The sequence below is a fragment of the Asterias amurensis genome, chromosome 20 (genome assembly GCF_032118995.1).
Source record: "Asterias amurensis chromosome 20, ASM3211899v1".
Taxonomy (NCBI): Eukaryota; Metazoa; Echinodermata; class Asteroidea; order Forcipulatida; family Asteriidae; genus Asterias; species Asterias amurensis.
In genome coordinates, this window is record NC_092667.1 from 1,837,141 (window position 1) to 1,854,502 (window position 17,362).

The window sequence follows — 17,362 nt, forward strand, 5'->3', positions numbered from 1 at the left end:
AGGTTTGCAAACTTTGTAAGTTTATCCAAAGCCTTCAGCAACAGTCCTTTTTTTTAGTTAGACTAACACATTCACCTGTTTACATGTACATGTGTTGTCGGGTCAGATCCAAAACCTGTTACTCAAATTTGGAAATAATCAACTACATTTATTGGAAAAAATTCCTCTGTGTATGACACTTTTGTTGAATATTTATTGATGGAAAGCTCTTTTGGACAAAAAGACATTCCAATAAGTCCACAAATTTGTGTCCGGTCACTTTTCCGCCCCATCTCATGACCATTTGTTTAAAGTCACCTGGAAGTGGTATTTTTTTCAAAATAAAGCTTTTGTCACTAATATATGTGTTTTGATGAGTGGAATGTGAATAAACAGTTAACTAAGGTTTTAAAAAATCAGTTCTTATGTTATTTACAAATTTAAGAGTAGACCCCGACCCGAGAGGGCGCTGTTCGTGACGTCAATCGAGGCAGACTTTGCCTGTAATGCGTAGAGTAAACACAATTGCAAAGTACATGTACGGACCAAGTCGTGAGTTTGTACGTTTAAAAAAAATTGATTTTTTTTTTTCCCGGCAATGCTGACCAGGTGTATTGCTGCTGAATGCAGAAAAACACTTTTTGAAATGTACCAACTCACGACTTGGACGTACATGTACTTTGCACGTGTGTTTACTATATGCATTGCAGGCAAAGTCTGCCTCGATTGACGTCACAAAAGGGGTAGGCGGAGTCAGCCCCCCAAACAACTTTATATATTTTTTAAACATATAAATCGTGACAAACAATTACTAAAAAAATTGTTTTATTGTTCGTAAGCATATACTCTTATGTTTGAAAGAAAAAAAATTATATTTCCAGGTGACTTTAAAGACTTAAAAAAATAGCAACGTGCTGAAAATAAGACGAAAATAGCTTTGTGCCGTTTTTTCCCCCTGTGAATCCTAAAATTTGAAGGTTTAGCATCATGTACTGCTTTGTGGAGTTTATTTAGTTGGGTGCAGCCATAAAGACCAAGTCACAAGAGGTAATTTACAGGCAACCTGTTCCAGGCAATTTCCACTGAGAAAACCCATTCATATTTCAATTTTCTCAATTTCTTCCTGGGATAGTAAGTGACTGCTAAAAATAGTGTCTCTTATGCTGCCGGTTGTCGTGTCACAGGAAACCAGTAAGAAGAGAATCCGTTCATATTAAAATACTCACATATTTTTCTTGGGGATCGTAAGAAATTTTGTGGAGTATAACATGCACTACAGTTGTTGGCTTCTAAGTTGCCTGAAAAATTTGCCGCGTGTGACAAGGCCTCCCTTTCGACAAACTGTGTTGTCCAAGGCCCACACTTTGTGTACCACAACTTCTATATCAAATAACAAACCTGTGAAAATTTAGGCTCAATCGGTCATCGGAGTCGGGAGAAAACAACGGAAAAACCCACCCTAGTTTCCGCGCGTTTCGCCATGTCATGACATGTGTTTAAAATAAATCTGTAATTCTCATTAACGAGAATTTATATTGTTTAGCTGTTTTCTCAAAAAGTAACGCATTTCATGGAATAATATTTCAAGAGAAGTCTTTCACCATTGCCTTCTGTCATGTCTGTAAACCCTGAAAGTTATTTGTAAATCTGTGAACTTTAAAGCTATAAATTGACTGGGGTGTCTACTTGCTCTGCAATTAGAAGCCGAATGGGCACATCTATGTTGATGTTTTTGTACATTTGACAAACCTATTTGAAAGCTGGATATCTTCCATGGATTTTTTAAGGCTAATTGGTCATTAGAGGTTTTGTTCTGTTCTTTTGGTTTTACAATCTTTAATTACTGATAAGTTATGCACACAATCAGTAAATGTTGCGTGATGTATGAGTTTCTACACAAATGCCAGAAAAACTCGCCAAATATGTGAATTTGCACATGTTTTAAGCAAATTTTATTTTTTACTCAGTCACCAGGCATGATATTCTTCCTATTTCAATCTGATTTCTGATTGTTTTTCCCAATTTGGAATTTTTTGAAAATGAAACCATATATTAAATCATACACTGTATGAACAAGTACAGTTGGGTGGGGGGGGGTGTAGTGCTTTCTGCTCTACCAACTAGGCATCTGGTGGATGATACCTAAGCCTACATCTGGTACTGTAAAGGGGGTATAACGGCCCCTGGAAAAATAGTTGATTGTAGCCAACCCCTTGAAGTGGCCTTCAGGTCTTGTGTGTCTGCCGACTTGCATAAACAAAAAATAATAATATATAAAAAAAAAAAAAACACTTGGTCAACCTTTGTGCTCAAATGTTATTTTCCTACTTGTTTTTCTGGTACGAGATTAATTAGATTAGATTATCATTAGATTATCATTACATGGTGTTACTGGGAACCTTCCTATGTTGTATTTCCACCATGCAAAGTTTCAAATCCTACTTAATGTATTCTCTGTTTTCATTACCTTTAACACTGATTGGTTGATGTCCCCCTGTAGTGTACCCAAGCCCGTCAAGACTGGATGGCTGCATAGAATCTCAGGGTCACCGACTAAGCAGCCTCCGATACCTACCCTAGAAGCTGTCCTCTTTGGTCCATCAGGAAAACCCCCTCTATCAGGCTCATCGGTAAGTATGACGACTGTCAGTTCTCTTTTGGTAATGGCCGTAAAATAGATGCTGTTTTAGTATTTGGTTGTAAACTACATACGTCTTGAGTTTCTCACAGTTTTTGGAGAAGCCCTGGTAGCAGGTGAAACAATATAACATGTAGCTGGTTTGTCCATGGCCCGCCTTACAAATTGGGTTTTGATGATCTTTTCCCCAGAAATTTTCGGCCGAAATAATAATTTATCTTTAACAACTTATCTTGAATACCATTGTCACAAGAAAACCCAATATTTGCTTAAAGCCATTGGACACTCTCGGTAAACAGTATTGTCCAAAGGCCCACACTTCGTGTATCACAACTAATATATAAAATAACTAAAATAACCTGTGAAAATTTAGGCTCAATCGGTCATCGGTGTCGGGAGAAAATAACGGGAAAACCCACCTTTGTTTCCGCACGTTGTCATGACATGTGTTTACTAAAATCCGTAATTCTCGTTGTTGAGAATCGATAATTGTTTTAATGTTTTCTCAAAAAGTAAAGCATTTCATGGAATAATATTTCAAGAGATGTCTTTTACCATTATATTCTGTAACCCTGTAAGTTATTTCTAAATCTGTGAACTTTTATTTTTTTTTTCTGTTCCGAAAGTGTATAATGGCTTTAATTAAGCAGTCATGATGTTCTTCCCGATGTACTTTAGGAAAAATCTGAAAAATTGACTAAAAAGCCTGAAAATTCTATTAAAGCCTTCACCATGTGTTCATGTAGAACATCCATTGTACTAAATTTTTCCTCCTTTTTTCAAGGACAAAATATCAAGCCTGATAGAGGTTGTAATTGGACTAACATAGCCTTGTGCAAGTCTCATGGGTAGTTCAACTTAGGGACCCATTAGAGCAACCTCGCTACCATGGGCAGCGCGCCGTATCACGCTAGCTTTGCTTACGTCTTTAACCCCATGGAGGGAAACTCCGATCCGTGTCTTTGATTGGCTGTCATATACGCGCAAAATTGGAAACGCTGTGCGTCTCCAAACATTGCCAAAAAGCTCTATTATTATGCCGAAACGCGTGCATAAAAGATGTACGCATTCACTTTTTTTTGTCACGCAACACTGAACGCCAAGGCAAGTTTATGACTTTATTACACACAGCGCATCCAGCGTGTGCGCGACTAACGCCCAACACAGAACGGATCAACCACAGGACTAATTGTAACATCCCTTATGTTTGGATATTTTGTAGTTGTACTTCCAGGGGTTATGATCGAGCAAGGCATGCTGGGAAAAGATGGCGCGGCGAGATTGATCACCCTTGGGAATGAGGTTGCCATTAGAGTGCCACTTTTCTTTGGTCCGACTAAAAAATAAAGCTACATGTACGATTGGGAGAACTTTGATTTATTCCCTTGTCATGAACATTATGGAGCAACTCTATTAAAGGCACTGGACACTATTGGTAATTGCGTCAAAATAGTTGTAAGCATAAACACTTACTTGGTAACGAGCGATGGAGAGCTGTTGATAGTGTTAAACATTAGGAGAAATGGTTCTCTCTGAAGTAACGTAGTTTTTTAGTTTTCTCACTAAAATATTTGCAAAAGAGGTTATTTCTCACCCGAGTAATAAAAGACTTCAGCTGAAGCCTGTTATTATGCATCTGAAAGCACACTATATTCTGCAAAAACAAATTCTTTCGGTATGCTCTTGCAAATTCGATGACCAATTGAGTCAAAATTTTCACAGGTTTGTTATTTTATGCATACGTTGGGATACGCCAAGTGAGAATACTGGTCTTTGACAATAACCAAAGGTGTTATTATTGTTATTATTATTGTTTATTCAGCCATTTCGACAATACAATGATACATGACAATACAAAAAATACTTCCAGATGGGCGAGGAGAAACAAAAGCAAAATAATTACTGTGGTCCATAGAGCTGCCTCTCCACATCTGGATGTAATTAATACAACTAATTAAACAAGTAATAAAATATGTATAAAACAATTTATGTACAAAAAGATAGGAAAGTTAATTATAAATAAAACATGTCTACAGTATGTACACCAAAAGTTGGCAACTAAAACACAAAATAATATGGACTATGTGAGATTAGAACCTATGTGAGATTAGAACCTATGTGAGATTAGAACCTATGTGAGATTAGAACCTATGTGAGATTAGAACCTATGTGAGATTAGAACCTATGTGAGATTAGAACCTATGTGAGATTAGAACCTATGTGAGATTAGAACCTATGTGAGATTAGAACCTATGTGAGATTAGAACCTATGTGAGATTAGAACCAGTGTCCAGTGCTTTTAAATAGACTTGCCCAAGGCCATTTAGTGTCAGTGTACTTGTACATGTATCAGTATTTATCTCAAGGCGAAATTTATGCACTCCATTTAGTTAACTAGATGGTCATGTAGACATGGTAGACAACAGTGAGGCGGTGTCAATTTGCTGTAATGATATCCACACAGACGCCCTACAAAAGGGTTTATCGTAGGTTTTTATAGAGGGCATGCATGCGTACGCAGAGAATAGTTAATTTGATAATCCAGTATCCTTTTGGTGGGAACAAATGCTAACGAAGTTATTTATGCCTTTTTTTAAAGGCAGTGGACACAATTGGTAATTGTCAAAGACTAGCCTTCACAGTTGTTGTATCTCAACATATGCATAAAAAAACAAACCTGTGAAAATTTGAGCTCAATCGGTCATCGAATTTGCGAGATAATAATGAGAGACAAAAACACCCTTGTCACACGAAGTTGTGTGCGTTTAGATGGTTGATTTCGAGACCTCAAGTTCTAAATCTGAGGTCTCAAAATCAAATTTGTGGAAAATTACTTCTTTCTCAAAAACTATGGCACTTCAGAGGGAGCCGTTTCTAACAATGTTTTATACCATCAACCTCTCCCCATTACTCGCTACCAAGTAAGGTTTTATGCTAATTATTATTTTGAGTAATTACCAATAGTGTCCACTGCCTTTAACTAGATGGTCATGTAGACAACAGTGAGGCGGTGTCAATTTGCTGATGACATCCACACAGACGCCCTATAAAAGGGTTGATCATTCGTGATTATTGAGGGCATGCGTGCGTACGCAGAGAATAGTTAATTTGATAATCCAGTATCCTTTTGGTGGGAACAAATGCTAACGAAGTTATTCATGCCTTTTTTAATGTCAATATATATTTGGTTTGCGGTAACACTATGTGTGTATCTACTTGCCAGGTAGAGTTTGTTCTTTCAAAAGAGAACTGTCCTGCTTTTTATCTACTACCTGGTGGAAGGTATTGGATAGGATTTTTGTCAGTCATAGACAAATCCTAGAGGGAGAACCCTGCCTTTAACACAAGTTAAATGTGTTGTTGAATTGTGACTGGTGTTATATGCACAAATATTTCTATTATTTATAATAAAACAAATGTAAAGGCAGTGGACATTATTGGTAGTTGTCAAAGACTAGTCTTCACAGTTGGTGTATCTCAACATATGCATAAAATAACAAACCTGTGAAAATTTGACCTCAATCGGTCATCGAACTTGCGAGGTAATAATGAAAGAAAAAACACCCTCGTCACTGGAAGATGTGTGCGTTTAGATGGTTGATTTCGAGACCTCAAGTTCTAAATCTGAAGTCTCGAAATCAAATTCGTGGAAAATTACTTCTTTCTCGAAAACTACCTTAATTTAGAGGGAGCCGTTTCTCACAATGTTTTATACCACCAACCTCTCCCCATTACTCGTCACCAAGAAAGGTTTTATGCTAATAATTATTTTGAGTATTTACCAATAGTGTCCACTGCCTTTAAAATGGGGGTAGGGGTGTTTTTAATATCAGTAACGGTTAAAAGTATCAGGCAATGCAACTTGAAGGTTTGATATGTTTTCATTTGTAAATGTTTAAATTGTACCATTTTTTTTTTTTTTAGAATGATAAATACACTGTTGCACCAGAGAGGATCGGCCATGCATATCAAGTGTACCGCAGCATGTGCGCTGCGCTCCTACAGACGAGATTTGCCTTATGTCAAGCGTTTAATGAACTCGGCAAACAGCTGCCAAAAGAACAGCAGTTTACATTAGGTAAGATGACATTTTTAAAGGGAATGTATACCAAATTAGTTTTTTTTAAGACAATGGACACTATTGGTAATTGTCAAAGACCAGTCTTCACATTTGGTGTATCTCATCATATGCTTAAAATAACGAACTTGTGATAATTTGAGCTCAATCGGTCGTCGAAGTTGCGAGATAATAATGAAAGGAAAAAACACCCTGTGTCACACGAAGTTGTGTGCTTTTAGATGCTTGATTTTGAGACCTCAAATTCTTAATCTGAGGTCTCAAAATCAAAATCCTGGAAAATTACTTCTTTCTCAAAAACTACTCTACTTCAGAGGGAGCCGTTTCTCACAATGTTTTATACTATCAACCTCTCCCCATTACTCGTTTTCAAGAAAGGTTTTATGATTATAACTATTTTGAGTAATTACCAATAGTGTCCACTGCCTATAAATGTAGTTAAGTTTGTATTAAAAATGAGAAGTCTTCTCGATCTACTATTTAGCTTTGTTGGACAATTTTCTACATTCCGCCTAGGGGGTAGTTAAAGCCATCGGACACTTTCAGTAAACAGTATTGTCCAAGTCCCACACTTCGTGTATCACAACTTATATATAAAACAACAAACCTGTGAAAAGTTAGGCTCAATCGGTCATTGGAGTCGGGAGAAAATAACGGGAAAACCCACTCTTGTTTCCGCGCGTTTCGCCGTGTCATGACATGTGTTTAAAATAAATCCGTAATTCTCGCTAACGAGAATTTATATTGTTTTACCGTTTTCTCAAAAAGTAAAGCATTTCATGGACTAATATTTCAAGAGAAGTCTTTCACCATTACCTTCTGTAAACCCTGTAAATTATTTGTAAATCTGTGAACTTTTTTTTTTTTCTGTACCGAAAGGATCCAATGGCTTTAAAAAGCAGTTTCATTTTAATTAAAGCCAATTAAAATCTGACAAAAGCAATGAGCCAGTGCTCACTCATGTGGAACAGCTGAGGACTGATTTGGTAGAAATTAAAAAGCTAGGACCTTGGGTACACCGATGCTTAGTGCCAGATTTTTGTAAACTTATAACAAAACCGTTTTGGATACATTTGTCTAAGTGTATACGTTTTTTTTAATATTAATAATAATGGACACTTAATAAAGCGCTGGTATCCGCCGCAAGCGGTGCTCATGGCGCTACTCTACAAAGGAACAAGAAGCAATGAAAGTAGCAAACAACAAAATAAGAAAATAAACTTAACAAAAAGCTTCTCTATGAACATGAGTTTTTAAACTGTTCTTGAATGTGTTGAGTGATTTGGAGAGTTTCACAGTGTCCGGGAGGGAGTTCCACAGCTTTGGTGCTGCGCTCTGAAAACTTCGCTCCCCCCATACATGTTTAGTTGTTTTTTCCTGGAGGAGTTTGTGTTTTGTAGACCGTAAGCCACGATGTCCTGGGGTGTATATCTGCACAAGATCACTTAAATATGCTGGGGCTTCACCTTGTTAGATCTTGAAAATAATGAGGCACAGTTTATATTTATATATTTTAAATATATTATTAATTTACCCTCACACTGTGATTATAATAAGATCTGTGTACTAAGCGCATAATTGTTTGTTTATTTGATTATTCAGAATGCTCTGACCTAGATGAGAAACTTCAGATCATGTGTGAATCGTTTCAGGTGAGAATGGTACACAGCCCAAAGCCTATAAGCATGAAAGCATGCTAAGCACATAAATATCTTGCTTAGCAGAAACAGATTAACAGCTGATTTTCCCATAAGTTAACATTGTTGCGACTGGTGTCCCAAGCTAAGCAGTATTTTCTGCTTACTGTTTTTATGAAATTGGGCACTGATGTATTTTATGGAAACGGTGTGGTGACAACCCCAGGTAATTAAAGCTTACTACATAGAACATGTAGATTTGAATTCAATTGGTCGTCGAAGTTGCGAGATAATAATGGAAGAAAAACACCCTTGTCACACAAAGTGGTGTGCTTTCAGATGCTTGATTTCGAGACCTCAAAATCTAATTCTGAGGTCTCGAAATCAATTCCAAATATTTTAGTGGAAAATTAGTTCTCGAAAACTATGTTACTTCAGAGGTAGCCCTTTCTCATAATGTTTTATACGATTAACAGCTCTCCATTGCTTGATACCAAGTAAGTTTTTATGCTAGCAAATATTTTGAGTAATTGCCAATAAAGAAAAACTGACTTGTTAATTTGTCTTTTTTTTTTCTGCCCAAATTTATGAATATTCATATTTGTTTTGACAGAGATTGACCAATCAGGAGGAGATGATGGAATCTGTGAATACTAATATATCACAGCTATCTGGAGAGTTGTGTTTAATCTGGGCTCAGTTCATTGAAGTCATGGTTAAAAATGGTTACATCGCAAATCATCTACGAGCGTTATACCATCAGGCAAGGGTAAGGAGATGTTAACTTATTCTTTGCATGCACTTTGAAGTTGTGGTTGTATAATATAATTTGTATTTAGGCATGGTCAAGAAGGGTTATTTCGCAAATCATCTACGAGCGTTATACCATCAGGCAAGGGTATGGAGATGTTAACTTATTCTTTGCATGCACTTTGAAGTTGTGGTTACATAATATAATTTGTATTTAGGCATGGTCAAGAAGGGTTATTTCGCAAATCATCTACGAGCGTTATACCATCAGGCAAGGGTATGGAGGTGTTAACTTATTCTTTGCATGCACTTTGAAGTTGTGGTTACATAATATAATTTGTACTTGGGCATGGTCAGGAAGGGTTATTTCGCAAACCATCTACGAGCTTTTTACCATCAGGCAAGGGTATGGAGGTGTTAACTTATTCTTTGCATGCACTTTGAAGTTGTGGTTACATAATATAATTTGTACTTGGGCATGGTCAGGAAGGGTTATTTCGCAAACCATCTACGAGCTTTTTACCATCAGGCAAGGGTATGGAGGTGTTAACTTATTCTTTACATGCACTATGAAGTTGTGGTTACATAATATAATTTGTATTTAGGCATGGTCAAGAAGGGTTATTTCGCAAATCATCTACGAGCGTTATACCATCAGGCAAGGGTATGGAGGTGTTAACTTATTCTTTGCATGCACTATGAAGTTGTGGTTGTATAATATAATTTGCATTTAGGCATGGTCAAGAAGGGTTATTTCGCAAATCATCTACGAGCTTTTTACCATCAGGCAAGGGTATGGAGGTGTTAACTTATTCGTTGCATGCACTTTGAAGTTGTGGTTACATAATATAATTTGTACTTGGGCATGGTCAAAAAGGGTTATTTCGCAAATCATCTACGAGCTTTTTACCATCAGGCAAGGGTAAGGAGGTGTTAACTTATTCTTTGCATGCACTTTGAAGTTGTGGTTGTATAATATAATTTGTACTTGGGCATGGTCATGAAGGGTTATTCGCAAATCATCTACATGCTTTGTACCGTCAGGAGGTGTTAACTTGTTCTTCAATTGTTCTTTCGTTTTGTTTGTCTTTTGTCCATGTTTGCCCGTCTTGTGCTTTTGGAGTTGTTGCTTTTGTTTATTTTCTGTATTGCAAAAACAAAAAGGAATAATAATAAAAAACTTATTCCTTTAACTAAATTTAGAGGTTGTGGTTGTAAAATATAATTTGTCAGTATTGGAGGTCAAGAATGATTACCTCGCAAATAATCTACGAGCTTTGAATCCTCAGGCAAGGTCGCTACAACCTTTTACCAGAGCACACAGTAAATTTTAGAGGGAAAAAAAGAATTGAAAAAAAAAACTAATGGTGAGCAAACAGTAGCCACAGTAAGGTTCAGGCAAGGGGTAGAATGTTGATCATGATAGCCCAATACTTCCATTACTAACATTTTGAAAAAGACCTGGGCCCAATTTCATAGAGCTGCTAAGCACAAAAATTTGCTTAGCATGCAATTTCTTCCTTGACAAAAACAGGATTACCAACCAAATTTCCATTTGTTGCATATTGCTTGTTACTGGTATTCAGCTGTTGTTTGCTCATCCTGAAAATCACGTGGAAATTTGGTTGGTAATCCTGTTTTTATCAATGTAGAAATTGCATGCTTAGCAAATTTTTGTGGTAAGCAGCTCTATGAAATTGGGCCGTGTCATATTGATACCTGATGCCCTTTCCTTTCCATTACAGGTGCAACGTTTTGCTGAGGGATTCTTCACCATCGACAACCCTAAACGATCAGCAGCCGCATTTCATGAGATCAGCTGCCAGGGATACTCGTACATCGGCCAAGCCATCCGTAATTCCCTCTACTATGCGTCCCTACCCAGGCTGCCACTAGAGTGTACGGACACGGACGGAGACCCCCAGACGATACCTATCATCTTTGAGGATCGGTACCTGGACTCGGTAGCTACGGAAGAAGGTAATCAGTACTAAGGCCCTTTGCAAAACCACGGCTTCTGCTTTGGATTCGGCTTCAGGTGCCGTCCTCTCATCTGAAGCCCTGAGCGTGTACGCAACCGCTGGGCCTGAGCCGAATCCAAAGCCAAAGCCGTGCTTTCGAAAAGGGCCTGAGTCTTGGCGACTAGTGTCAAAGTCACAGCTTAGTCGAATCCTGACTACAATTTTTCAACTACTCTGTTTATCGTGCCGCCACGACTAGCACAAAAATAGTTGTGACTTCCTGCTTAGTGAACCAATTGTGTCGCTCACGACTATTCACGATAACATGATTTATATAGGAAACACAATTTGACATCAGTGACATCAAATAACTTAATTTATGCTTCCTTTTGCAGTTCTGAATCTGAGTATTGATGAAATTGCCCAATCTATTCGAACCCTGTCAAGAGCACCCTCTCCCAGGGATCCTCACTTAAACGAACCCTCATCGCCCAGAGAAAAGAGCCCCATAGTAAAGTCAAGCAGCAATCCAAACTCACCACGACATAAGAAACACTCCAAGCAAAAGTCAAAAACCAAGAATAGTCTACGCTCTTCAAAGAGCAGCAAGTCCAGCAGTCTACGCCACGGCCTTGGCGCCCAGACTAGTAGAGGGACGGCAGTGCTGCGAGACTTCAGCAAATATGAAATAACGGATACTCAGCCTTCGGTTAGTGAGTTACTGGCAGCCTCGGAGGACCCTAATGCACCCAAGGAAAGAAGAATTGTGTCTTCGTATTCCTCATTACCAAGCTTAAGTAGGACTTCCTCTTTGAATAATCCGACAGGGGGAGCTACCGCAGAGCTCACACATAGCAATAAGAGAGAGGGTTACGTCAAGACTCGGGCCTTGTCCACCCCGGAGTATGCCTACTCCTCACTAGCCTCTCAACCGATGCAAGGTCCTTACTTCCAGAACCAGGATCCATTCATAGAAGGCAGTGAGAGCTCAGGGATTGTTGGCAGCTCCGATGTCTTGGAGCGGACGAGCTTCACCGAGACGAACGGGGAGGTGTACGCAAACGGATATGAAGAGTCTGATGAGGACCCAGACGCCAGAATCAGCTCAGAGGATGATTCAGCGAGTAGAGAAGCGGCCGTTCGAGCAGCGGAGATCGACTTCTCGTTTGTGGAAAGCATAGACCAGTTGAATGGAAACGACAACAGGGAAGACACCGCTGACCTGGATGACTTACCGAGCATCCAATTGTGTGTCGCTGCAAACGAGGAACCGATATCGTTAGAGAACTCGCAGCTACGGTTCCTGGACACTGACTCCGGCATGGAATCAGATTCTGCATCGTCGAGGAAAAACTCTGACACTCCTCAAACTACGGGACAGATGAATCTCCCTGCGGAAAACGCTAAGTTATCAACAACTGCAATAACCTCCGAGGATGGAAAAGTAATGGATTTACCAGTGGATGTACAGACAGTAGAGAAACAATCAACACCACAAGAGAGTGAACCAGCACAACTCCAACTCAGCTCAACGCCTGTGGTGAGTCCACTAACGAGCGCTCCTAGTAGTGCAGTAGGAGCGCCCTCTGTTGGTAGAACTAGCCCAAGTGGCAACAGCACGTTTTCATCGAATAACAGCTTGGAGGATTCCAAGCAGGGCCACGCCTTGTGTGACTGTAACTCTGTTCATCTCGTGCCTTCTAAGATGAACACATGCATTGGGTGCTTCTCGTTTATCCATCATAGTAGCTCAGGGTCCTCTGGGAATGGAATGGCGGAGGCGTGTATTGTCAAGCCTGCCCTCACACACCAGCCGACAGCCAGTGCCACCGTTTCAGATGCCGTAGCTGTTGGGCAGAGCCACAATGGTGACGGTGTTGCATCGTCTAGCCGGCAGACTGATCTAGTCAGGTCATTGTACCAGTTATCACAAGCAAGGTAAGAGATTCAAGAAGGAACTACATGTACGAGGCCTCCAAATACCCCCACCCACAGCAATAGACCGATCCAGGCCTCCAAATACCCCACAGCATCCACAGCAATAGATCAATCCATTAAAGGATTTGGGTACTTTTTGTAACACAGAACACAATGTCCACAGATTTACATTAAACTTTAAAACGGCGAAAAGATAATGATAGTAGAAAGCGTACCTTAAAGTATTAGTTGCTGAGATGCTGTAGTTTTTGAGAAATGAGTAAAACAATGTAATGAAAATACGTTTTTACTTGCTAAAATAATTTTCGTCTCATGATCACTTAGCAAAAAATATTTCCATGACATTGTTTTACTCATTTCTTAAAAACAACAGCATCTCAGCAAGTAATATTTTTAGGGAAGCTCTCTACTATTATTATCTTCAAACTGTGTAAAAGTTTAGTGTAAATCTGTGGACATTGTGTTTTTTGTCTTACAAAAAGTACACAGACCCTTTAAGCTCTGCCCCATTGCGTATTGACCAGTCACAACCCATTGCGACCAATCACAATCACAACCCATTGCGCAACTAAAAGTCCGACAAAAAGTCTGATAAGCGTGTGCGTATGCTTGGCGTGGGCGGCAGAGTTGTGCAGAATGGCATTGGAGAGGCTCACGTGTTATTTCTCACAGGTGCGCTGTTGGCGGAGCCTAATGGATCAGTCTATTGTTGTGGTGCCCTGTGCTTTTGCCGTGGTGCCTTGTGCTAGGTTCCTGTACATGTTCAATTAACCTTTTCCCGATGGAAGTGCCCCTTTCTAGAGGAAAATGCTATGCTCCTTCAAGAGCCAAGTTCAAGGCCTCAACGAGAGTCGTTTCATGAGACTGAGACCCGGCACGTGGCACTTGAAGGTCTGGAATTCCATCTTGGAGAGGGCAAGGCCATTTGCTAAGGGTCTCTTTCTTTTGGAAAATCTTAAAATCTGGGGGGGGGGGGGGCATTTTTCGAAGGGGCACCAAGACCAAGACCAGGGTAATGGAGGCTCGAGAGAGAATCTGCTAGGGTCCAAAACTCAGACTATTTTTGGCACGTAACTGAATACTTTTTGTTCTTGGTGTTGTTTAGCAATGCTAAGAAAAGAACTTCATAATAATTTGTAGTCAGTGACCGAATTGACCTAATAGAAGACTGCTTTTTACCACTGTAGTTTTGCCATGGCCAAGAAAGACTTCAAGAGTAAACTGAGATTTACCGGCAAACTTTACAGTGATTTACCGCTGAAGGCCTCCACTAAGCCTTACTTCAGTGTACCTGAAGCTCCAATGGAACCTGAGGAAGAAGAATTAGGATTAGAGGTAATTGAAACTCATTTGTCCCTAACCATCCTCAGCTGTCCACCAACCCATTCCCAAACCATTTCCCAACCCATCCCGAACCTGTTCCCTATCCACCCCAACCCATCCCCAAACTGTCCCCTAACAAACCACCCCAACCCATCCCCTAACCACCCCAAGCCATCCCCTAATGTGTAATGATCCCCAACCCCAACCTGTCCCCAACTCGTCCCCTAACCACCCCAACCCATCCCCTAACCACCCCAACTCGTCCCCTAACCACCCCAACCCATCCCCTAACCACCCCAACTCGTCCCCTAACCACCCCAACCCATCCCCTAACCACCCCAACCCGTCCCCTAACCACCCCAACCCGCCCCCTAACCACCCCAACCCGTCCCCTAACCACCCCAACCCGTCCCCTAACCACCCCAACCCGTCCCCTAACCACCCCAACCCGTCCCCTAACCACCCCAACCCGTCCCCTAACCACCCCAACCCGTCCCCTAACCACCCCAACCCGTCCCCTAACCACCCCAACCCGTCCCCTAACCACCCCAACCCGTCCCCTAACCACCCCAACCCGTCCCCTAACCACCCCAACCCGTCCCCTAATGCTTAACCATCCCCACCCATTTCACACTCGTGCCCTAACCACCCCAACCATCCCCTAGCCCGTCCCCTAACCACCCCAACCCGTCCCCTAATGCTTAACCATCCCCACCCATCTCGCACTCGTCCCCTAACCACCCCCAACCATCCCCTAACCCGTCCCCTAACAACCCCAACCATCCCCTAACCCGTCCCCTAACCACCCCAACCCGTTCCCTAACCACCCCAACCCGTCCACTAACTCCCACCAGTCTGTCCCCATAACCTTCAAAAACCCACCCCATAACCACTCCAACAGTTTAAAAGTAAATCTCTCAAGAGAATTGGGGTGAAAGAAAGTTGGTAAAAGATATTTTATGACAATTCGTCGACGTTGGAAACAAAACTATGTCAGCATGGATATAATAACAAATATTTTCTCTAGGAATGGTTGCATTAACAGTATGTTATCCTCACTGCAATATTTAGCTTGTTGTCGCTATATGGTATCTTACAGGTGAAGCATGCAGTATAAAGGATACTGTTAATATAGATGCAATATTTAGCTTGTTGTCGCTATATCGGTATATGGTATCTTACAGGTGAGGCATGCAGTATAAAGGATACTGTTAATATAGATGCAATATTTAGCTTGTTGTCGCTATATCGGTATATGGTATCTTACAGGTGAGGCATGCAGTATAAAGGATACTGTTAATATAGATGCAATATTTAGCTTGTTGTCGCTATATCAGTATATGGTATCTTACAGGTGAGGCATGCAGTATAAAGGATACTGTTAATATAGATGCAATATTTAGCTTGTTGTCGCTATATGGTATCTTACAGGTGAGGCATGCAGTATAAAGGATACTGTTAATATAGATGCAATATTTTTGCAATGACATAACAACCTAACCATGTACATTATATTGACCTGCTATTGATGGTGGCTTTTGCCCAGGTTCATTTGGTGGTATGCGTTCACGGACTAGACGGTAACCGTGCTGACCTGAGACTACTAAGAACGTATCTTGAGCTGGGTCTTCCCGGAGAGAGATTTGATTTCTTGATGTCTGAGAGTAACCAGGTAAACAACAACAACAACAAAACAAACCAACGTAGCTGGGGTCATTGATGATAATATGAAAGTAGTGAGTTCACACACCCTGCTGTCTATCTCCCAAAAGTATACTTTGTGACAAAATATGGAGAGTGGCTGCTACATGTAGTTTTTTAATTATGTTTGTCTTCAATTCTTTTGTTCCTCTGTTGTTTCTAGCTTTCTAAATAATAATAATAGTTAGCTCTTATATATCACAGTTTACAATAACCGTATCAATGTAGATCTCTGGTCACTGGATCAATATCATTCATCTAATCTTTCTCAGCTTCCTAGGGAGTATACATGTACAACCTGGGCAATCAAAGCGTTCTAAAGGCTTTTTCATACACAATATCAACCTCTACCCTCGTAGGTACCCATTTATACCCCTGGGTGAAGAGAAGCAAGTTAAAGCGTCTTGGCTCAATCACCTTCACTGGGGCCAAAGGAGGCAAATCATTGGCAGATAGCGCCCCTGTTGCATTTCACTTAATGCAAGCTGTCTATACTCGGGAGCCTTGTCAAACCTATTGTAATTTATCTATTTTATCTAGGGAGACACCTTTGCTGATTTTGAGACGATGACAGACCGTCTTGTTAAAGAGATCATCATGTACATCGAGGTCTTCAGGATAAGACCCAAGAAACTAAGGTGAGAATTGGTAAAGCTTTAGGCAGCTACAATTTCGGCAAAAATTCTTGCAACGCAACGTAACACTAAATATTCCCTGTCCACTTTCCCCCATGACCATAAAAATTAGATACGTGTAGGGAGCGACACTAGGTCAACCCAAATAGCATTTTGTTTTAGACAGGTGAACTTAATAAATAAATAGTAAATAATAATAATTCTTAGCGCATTTCACAATAACCGTATCAATGCGCTTTACATAGTGCCCTGGTCATAGGGCCAATAACATCCCTTTTTTAATGTTTCTCAGCTCCCTTGGGAGTATACAACCTGGGCAACAGTTTATATCGTTCCAAAGGCTTTTTCATTCAAAATATCAACCTCTACCCTCGCCGGTACCCATTTATACCCCTGGGTGAAGAGAAGCAATTATAGTAAAGTATCTTGCTCAAGGACACAAGTGTCACGACCGGGATTCGAACCCACACTCTGGTGAATGTAGCACCAGAACTTGAATTTTATGCTCATAACCACGCGGCCATGACACTCTACAACATAACATAACATTTACATTGGCTCGGCTCATGACAAGTTCGACGTCTGAAACCAAGGCACTCCAGAGTCGTTTTGAACGACTGCAATAGTCGATCTTTCAAATTCTAACGAGTCCTAAATGTTTCAGGGGGTAGATCGTTGCATGTACTTAATTCAGATTTTGGTTCGGCGCAACTCTAGAGCGC

The 17,362-nt window shown here is 40.3% G+C and overlaps 1 protein-coding gene across 1 annotated transcript in view; it reads left to right on the plus strand.

Annotated features, from left to right (window-relative positions):
- LOC139952075 (protein FAM135A-like) overlaps positions 1 to 17,362 on the plus strand; it is a 41,282-nt gene that overhangs the window by 18,256 nt on the left and 5,664 nt on the right. Inside the window, exons 7-15 of the mRNA XM_071951024.1 lie at positions 2,480 to 2,609; positions 6,542 to 6,695; positions 8,298 to 8,347; positions 8,946 to 9,101; positions 10,828 to 11,062; positions 11,439 to 12,981; positions 14,169 to 14,316; positions 15,851 to 15,976; positions 16,546 to 16,643. Of these exons, the coding sequence (XP_071807125.1) occupies positions 2,480 to 2,609; positions 6,542 to 6,695; positions 8,298 to 8,347; positions 8,946 to 9,101; positions 10,828 to 11,062; positions 11,439 to 12,981; positions 14,169 to 14,316; positions 15,851 to 15,976; positions 16,546 to 16,643 (2,640 nt within the window). The remainder of the gene's footprint in view (positions 1 to 2,479; positions 2,610 to 6,541; positions 6,696 to 8,297; positions 8,348 to 8,945; positions 9,102 to 10,827; positions 11,063 to 11,438; positions 12,982 to 14,168; positions 14,317 to 15,850; positions 15,977 to 16,545; positions 16,644 to 17,362) is intronic.